Genomic DNA, 7722 nt, shown 5'->3' with positions numbered 1-7722 from the left:
TTTAATATTATACTGTATAATATATTTTTAAAATATTTAATTTTAAAATATGTTAAATAATTTTTTAATTTTTAACATGGTATATTAAAATAATTAAAATAAATATTAATTTAATATTTTTTCAAGTAAAATACACTTAAAAACAAAAATCATTGTGCTCTCGTATTCTAAAAAAACGAAACCTATTTCGGAGCTTGATTATTCATAACTATTTTTCAAGTAAAATACGATTTTTTTTTAAATACAATGCGAATACTAAATTAAAAAAATATCAAATCATTTTTTTTTTTTTTACAAAAACTCACCGACCTCTCTTTGTATGGTCTATTCTTTTCTGTATGCAATAAATATAACAATTAAAAAAACATATACTAATGTTAATCGATCGTTATCTCCTTCTGTCCAGGGTTTCTCTCTTCCTTGCTTTCTAATCCAAAAAGAACTTATAGCTTAATTAGCTTGAATCATTATCGTAGGCTTAGCAGTACCCAGTTCTTCACTGTACAGAAACAAATCCTTCTCTCAACAAAAAAACCCTTAAAAGGGTTTTTAGAATTCAGTGCTTTTCTTTTGTGAGATTTGGATTTTGTTTGGATTAGGGGTTTTGAAGTTTTCAGTTTTTGTGGGTTTAAAGATTTTTTAAAAAAAAAACCCAGAAGAAAGTGTAGATGATGATGGATGGGGGTAATATTGAACAAGCTCCCAAGATTGGAGATAACTCCACAGGTTTGTTTTCGTTGTTTTTATTTATTTATTTTGTAAAGATCTGTTTTGTTTCTTTTTGTGTTTGTTTCTCGAGAAAATAGGATAAAACATCATGGGATTTTGTCTAAATGGTCTGTTTAAGTTGTTTGGTTTTGTGGGTCAAAGTTAAAAAATTGTAGGTTAGCTTTGTATTTGTGTAAGATTTTTTTTTTGGGTGTGTGATAGGATCTGCTTTGTTTTGAGCTTAGTAGAATTTAATGGGTATATTTGAAGTTATATCGAACAATTGTTTTAGCTTTAAATAGTTGAGTTGGTCCTTGATTCTTCAAATTCTATTGTTGCTTTTGATGTTAATGACTGATATGGTAACGTTTCTTGTCATTTTTTAGTCAAAATTAGCTTCAAAGCCGAGCTTAGTGTAAATCGTAACTGCGTTCTCGTTTAAGCACTTGCCATCTATTTGTGTGGTGCGATTTTGGTTTTGTAACGTGAGTTTAGCTTCTCTAGACATGGAGCGGGTGCCATTGCACTTGGAATTGACCTGGTTTTCTCTCTTGGATTTTTTTTTTGTGGGCAGAAGGTGCTGTATTTGATGCATCTCAATATGCATTCTTTGGTAAAGATCATGTTGAGGAAGTTGAGTTAGGTGGGTTGGAGGATGACGAGGAGTTGCCTGCTGCTGATTTTGAAGAGGAAGAGTTTCTCTTTGATAGACAAGAGGTTCCATCCTCCCTTCATCTTGAAATCTTCTATCCTTTTTATTTGATTCTTTGATTTACATGGAAATGGAATTTTTTTGGTTCTTAGGAACGTTTACATGTTTTTTTTTAGAAGAATTAGGGGAGCGCGCTATTTTGTTGTGGATATGTAGGTCTGCCAAATTGGTGTAAATTTTTGTTTTTGTTGTTTTTCCTGTGAATAAAAGAAGAATTTTGTTAAAGAGAGAAATGAATGTAGCACATCTTTAGGGTTATTTTGGTGTAGCAGATCTTCTAACTCATTGAGGAGATTGCTTCAGAGAGGATGCTTGAACTAAGTGGTTTGTCAATTTCGTTATGCGTGCTCTGCTGTCTTTTTTTCCTTTTCTCTTGTGAAAGAACCAGAGTGAACTATGAAAGGTGGTTCATAAGATAAGAATGAGGATCTTCTATGGTGTATCAAGTGTCACTCTTTGTACTTTGGCAGCATTTGAAATTACCAATGCAGTATCAACAAAGGGGGTCATCAATATTAGGATTCCAAGTTCTGTTGAGTGCTTTGTCTAATATCACTCATTTTGAACAGGTCCCTCAACTATCAATCTTTAAATCCTCCAATGTCTTAGAGTCCTGACATTTAACACTTCCGGTCTTCCATTGAACTTTTGTTATGCCACTGTTCAAACAGTGAGGCATCTTGTGCAATTGCTGCACCTCATACCGGCTGCAGTTGTTGAAATTGTGAAATGGTATACCACATTACTATTGGGAACATGACCAAATACTATATGAGAAGATTTGGTAGTTGAGGGATGTGATTCGAATTGGATAATGATTGAGGGGCTGCAGGTACAAACAATCCTATTTTCTTGGTGACCCTTCTTTTAGAATTTGGAGGCAGGGGGGACGTGTTCTTCAGTATTGGGTCCTAAACTCTAGAATAATGTGTGAATTTGTATTGATTTGTATAAATTGGCTGTTATATCTGTCTCAAAAGCAGTAGCTAGTCTGTTGGTGCCACTAACTGTTCCTTTCTTATTTGCAGGGTGAGGTTTTACGATCTCTATCTGACATTGATGATCTTGCAATTACATTTTCAAAGGTCAGCCTCCTACTTAGTCATGCTATTGTGTATGCTATGAATTACATTTTCAAAGGTCAGCCTCCTACTTAGTCATGCTATTGTGTATGTTATGAAGGTTGTATATAATATGATCTTTATTTGATAAGGTTGCATCAGAGAATATCTTTAATATATCATTCTTTTCATGTCCGCATGTGCAAACGTGTGTAACAAGCAGGAAGAAAGCCATCTGTATTCATGTATCGAGGGCCTTTTGACTGTTGAAGCAAACAAATAGGCTGGATATTTAGGCACGTTTTATGTAGGATTTGAGTTTGCTACAATGTAGTTAATATGTCCTTAAACCGCTTCTGATTTTGACAAGTGAGAACTTGCTTTTGCATGCGATTCTTTTTTCATTCTATCTCCTTGCAAATTAGTCCACATGTTTGAGAATCTATCTTCAGGAGAATTTCCTATGACGGGTCAGTTTTTATTTTAGTACCACACAACATCAGTTTATATATGGTATCTCCAAACAACCTGCCTCCATCCAGAGAGGAGAAAGGGAGAGCAATTGGAAAACTTGTTTTACTTCTGAACAAATTTGCTTATTAGTAATATCTTCTGTGAAGGAAAGTTGAAATGCTTTGCGTTTACTTGAATTTTTTATGCTTTGATACTTCAACAATGTCGAGAATCTTTTGTCTTCTAGAAGATGGTTTGAGTTTAAATAAAGCAAATGACAGTGATGTTAGTTTTCAGTTGTTGGGCCTTAGCTCCGTTTGGTAAAGGAGTAGGTGTAGGTGTAATTGGTGCATATTGTAACCAATTTGGAAAAAGATGGGAAAGAAAAAGTAACCAAGTTTGTTTACTTTGGGTCTAATTGGCATGTAGCACGTATGCAGGCTGTTTCTTATCTTTTCATCAGTGTTAGAAGTATCTCAAAATACTAAATTATGATGGGTTTGCTTAATTGGGTATGCTTGCTTGCTCTTTTTTTGCAGTTGAACAAGGGTGTCAATGGACCGAGAAGCACTGGGATAATTGGTGATAGGGGCTCCAGAGAAAGTAAGTATTCCCTTGTATAATTTACTTTATTAATGTGAAATTTATTAATCAATCCATGAACTTATAGTGGTATTTTTTTTTCCCAGTGGCACCCATTTATTTTTTTTGGTGTGCTGTTCTTCGTTCCAATGCCTTATCACTTTATCATGATATGATTGTTGCTAAAGTCAAGTGATTTACATTTTTTGGGTTAATGCTGCACATGGTTGAGAATCATACTAGTGGGATATCATAAAGTTCTAGGGAAATTGGGATACCTTATTGTGACTCTATTCCGGCAAACTAGTGTCTTCAATTACAACCAAGATATTAATGTCAAATGTATGACAGTTTGAACATCAGAATAGAGACAGTGTTGGTAATATCTTGTTCCAGATGGAAATTCATTGCAATAAGAAATAGACATTTACCAATGCCACTTGTTACTAAAAAGAAATGTAACTGGTATTCATTCTAGTTCTACATGAATGTTTCAGGCAGATATTTTTAATTGGCAAAGATTGTTATACTTTGTGATTTTTTTTACTTGAGTTCCTTCAGTCTTATCAATTGCATTTAAATTTAATGATAGACTAGGTAAATGCAGTTCAAAGTTAGCCCAAAAAGGGCATAGGTTTACTCGTTGGGCAAGTTGGAATTCTGCACTTGGCAGAACAGAATCAATATGCTTGACATTTGTTCTGCATTGATATTTCGAAATTCTTTATTATGATGATGCACTTGCACCTTTTTTTTAATCCGTGTTCAATAGTGTAGTGAATTATAAAAAAAACAAAAAAAAAGGCAATTTTTCCAACTTTGGATCTGTGAAAAATGAATATAAATGAAATATCTGTGATAAAACCTTCCAGGTTCATCTGCTGCTGAATGGGCACAGGGAGAGGATTTTCCAAATTGGTCTGACCAGCAGCTACTTGACCAAGATGGCGTTGAAGATGGCACAAGATGGTCGTCGCAGCCATATTCTTCTACTGCTCGCCTTGCAGAATCAAAGCATCTATACCGAACTTCTTCATACCCTGAGCAGCAGCAGCAGCACCACCACCACCACCAACACTACTCTAGTGAACCTATTCTTGTGCCAAAATCTTCTTACACTTCAAATCCTCCCCTGGGCGGCCAATCTCCACAGTCCTCACCGAACTGCAGTCATCTAAATATTCAATATCTTGCTGGTGGCCACCAAATAGCATTACCCCCCTTCTCTAATTCCCATCTTCCATTGAGCAGCTTACATCATGGATCACCACATTACGGTGGGAATTTGCCTCAATTCAGTTCTGGTCTTCCTGCTAATAGCCGGCCACCTAGCCAATGGGTCAACCATGCAGGCTTATATCCTGGAGATCATCCCAACCGCTTGACCAATATGTTGCAACCGCCATTATCTCATCAGAATGGGATCATGCCTCCACAGTTGATCCCACAACTTCAGCCACAACAGCATAGGTTGCACCCCCCAGTTCATTCATCATCGGGCCATTTATTGGGCATGCAATCTCAAGTGTTCAATCCTCATCTCTCTTTATCCCCTCCAATGACGAACAACTTTGACACAATGCTTGGTCTGACCAATAGAGATCAAAGACCAAAATCAGTTCAGAAAGTTAGATCAATGGTGCCTTATCCTCAGCAAGGCTTTGATGTCAATGGTCAGAAGTTTGATATTGGCTTGCCTCAGTTCAGATCCAAGTATATGACTACTGATGAAATTGAAACTATTCTCAGAATGCAGCTAGCTGCAACACAGAGTAATGACCCATACGTGGATGATTATTATCACCAGGCTTGCCTTTCAAAAAAAACAGCTGGGGCAAAGCTCAGACATCATTTCTGCCCAATTCACTTGAGGGATCTTCCTCCCCGAGCACGAGCTAATGCTGAGCCGCATGCTTTTCTCCAGGTCGATGCTCTTGGGAGAATTCCGTTCTCTTCGATTCGCAGGCCTCGTCCTCTTCTTGAAGTTGAACCTCCAAATTCTACTGGTGGTGGTAATACTGAGCAGAATGCTGCTGAGAAGCCCCTAGAACAGGAGCCAATGCTTGCAGCTAGAGTCACAATTGAAGATGGTCTTTGCCTTCTTCTTGATGTAGATGATATTGATCGTTTTCTAGAATTCAATCAGTTCCATGAGGTTGGAACCCAGTTGAGACGCAGGAGGCAGGCCTTGTTGGAAGGGCTGGCAGCTTCCATGCAATTGGTTGACCCTCTCGGCAAGAATGGCCACACAGTTGGACTTGCTCCCAAGGATGATTTTGTGTTCTTGCGTTTAGTATCTCTTCCCAAGGGACGGAAGCTCCTTGCAAGGTACCTTCAACTTATTTTTCTGGGTGGCAATCTCATGCGGATTGTCTGCATGGCCATTTTTCGTCATTTAAGGTTTTTGTTTGGAGGTCTCCTGTTTGATAATGGAGTTGCAGAAACCACAAATGAACTTGCAAGGGCTGTATCATCATGTGTTCGTCGCATGGATCTTTGTTCCCTCAGTGCCTGTCTTGCTGCAGTGGTTTGCTCCTCAGAGCAGCCGCCCCTTCGCCCCCTTGGAAGCTCAGCTGGAAATGGGGCTTCCCTCATATTATTGTCTGTGTTGGAGAGAGCAACTGAACTGTTAAATGATCTTCATGATTCTAGCGACTACAATGTGACTAATGGGGCACTTTGGAAGGCCTCATTTGATGAGTTTTTTAGCCTGCTTATTAAATATTGCATAAATAAATACGATGGTATTATGCAGTCTTCTCTGTCAGATTCAGATCCAGCTGAATCTATTAAGAGGGAACTACCTATGGAGCTCTTGCGTGCAATTGTTCCCCTCACTAATGACTACCAGAAAAAGCTGTTATATGATCTTTCCCAGCGTTCCTTAGTTGGTCAGGATGATGGTAATGGTGGTGACATCAATTCTGAAGTGGTACCAAGTTAATATGAAACTACATGAAAGTCTGATACCAGGTCACTGAGAAACACAGTTCTGTACAAGTGAATATAGCTCAGAGATATTGTTGGACCAGCAATTTCTTAAGGATGCATTTAATTTGTTCTCCCACCACAGCTAATTCAGAATACACGAACTAAATGAAGCAGAGGCTTTGGGATCAATCTGTCATGAGAGTCAGCTTAGCTTTTTGGATTTAGTTTTATTTTTTTGTCATTTCTACTCAATTCCATGCTACTGCCTTGACAAAGCTTGTACATGGCCTCTCCAGTGTTGTGGTAGAATTCTGTTGGGTTTTTGTCATTTTTCCAGTCCTTTTAGTTCCTTTTTGTCTCAAGAGCCTATTTTGATGCTCTTTTTCTGGATATGGAGATGTAGTGGGGTAGTTTGTACAGGGTTTGCAAAGAGGTTTCCCACTTTCCTGTACTATTTGTTATCAAGGAGGTGGGGTGGATGTGATTTTCATGTTCTGGTAGGGGCTATATGACATCCTTGTGTAGTAAATGGCAATAAAGCCAAGCAGATGCTGATGGTTGTTGAATAAGGCGGCGATGGCCGCGATGGAGTTTGAGTTTTTCAAGTAATTCGAATAAGGCGGCGCGCGATGGAGTTTGAGTTTTTCAAGTAATTACCAAGTTTGCCTGTAACAATGGATGGTTGCCCGTCAGTTGTTTCCCTCGTAACAATCGTTTAAATTGCATTAATGCTATACAGTATGTGTTTCTTCTATTCCCTTACAATTATTCTACTGTGCTATGTTTGATATTTATGGAGATGATTTTTTTTTTCCTCTTTCTTTGAGCCGTTGCTGATCTATGTTTTCTGTCAATCGTTGCTGACCAACGTATGTGTTTGAACATTATTGTATTAGGTGATGATGAATCTTTTGGTCTCAGGACGTGTACAGTGTGGTTATTTTTCACTGCTCTGGTTTTGGAAAAGAATAGATGGAGAAACCTTTGGATGATTTGGATTCTATGTAACAGCTTGTGCTGGTAACTGTGGATTAGTTTGCAATAGCTTTGAATAGAGAAGAGAGTGAAAAGTGCAGGTGTCTTTGTAACTTATGGCATTCTATTCGCTTGGACCTTAGATTTTGTTATTGAACTTGAAGAAAACAGTATAAATTTGCGATGAGCAATGCTCCCTTGAACTAGATGCAGCCATGTTTCCAGGAACAAGTTCGAGTTAGGTAATTCATGCAATGGCGTGGGCGTCTGCGTGTTACTGGTTCCACTCTACCTAAGAAC

General features: G+C 37.9%; 1 protein-coding gene across 2 annotated transcripts; it reads left to right on the top strand.

The window, feature by feature from the left end:
* The first annotated feature begins 333 nt into the window (after positions 1-333).
* Positions 334-7264, top strand: LOC105117965 (protein PAT1 homolog 1-like). Of its 2 annotated transcripts, none has more exons than XM_011015789.1 (6): positions 334-726; positions 1286-1425; positions 2449-2505; positions 3474-3537; positions 4389-7038; positions 7083-7264. In XM_011015789.1, the coding sequence occupies exons 1-5, from the start codon at positions 669-671 to the stop codon at positions 6458-6460; spliced, it is 2391 nt and encodes a 796-aa protein (XP_011014091.1). In that variant the 5' UTR covers positions 334-668; the 3' UTR covers positions 6461-7038; positions 7083-7264. The 2 variants fall into 2 exon arrangements, with proteins under 2 accessions (XP_011014091.1, XP_011014090.1); XM_011015788.1 differs by having other exon boundaries at positions 1283-1425.
* The last annotated feature ends 458 nt before the right edge of the window (positions 7265-7722 follow it).

This window comes from Populus euphratica, unplaced genomic scaffold (genome assembly GCF_000495115.2).
Source record: "Populus euphratica unplaced genomic scaffold, PopEup_1.0 scaffold1676.1, whole genome shotgun sequence".
Taxonomy (NCBI): Eukaryota; Viridiplantae; Streptophyta; class Magnoliopsida; order Malpighiales; family Salicaceae; genus Populus; species Populus euphratica.
The sequence above is the reverse complement of the archived record's forward strand: the minus strand, read 5'-3'. Positions and strand labels throughout refer to the sequence as shown.

Bases quoted from the DNA above. Each gene is read 5' to 3' on its own strand.
- LOC105117965 (XM_011015788.1), top strand. From the start codon at position 669: ATGATGATGGATGGGGGTAATATTGAACAAGCTCCCAAGATTGGAGAT. The intron at 1,426-2,448 runs GTTCCATCCTCC...TCTTATTTGCAG, and splicing joins TTCTCTTTGATAGACAAGAG to GGTGAGGTTTTACGATCTCT. The intron at 2,506-3,473 runs GTCAGCCTCCTA...CTTTTTTTGCAG, and splicing joins TTGCAATTACATTTTCAAAG to TTGAACAAGGGTGTCAATGG.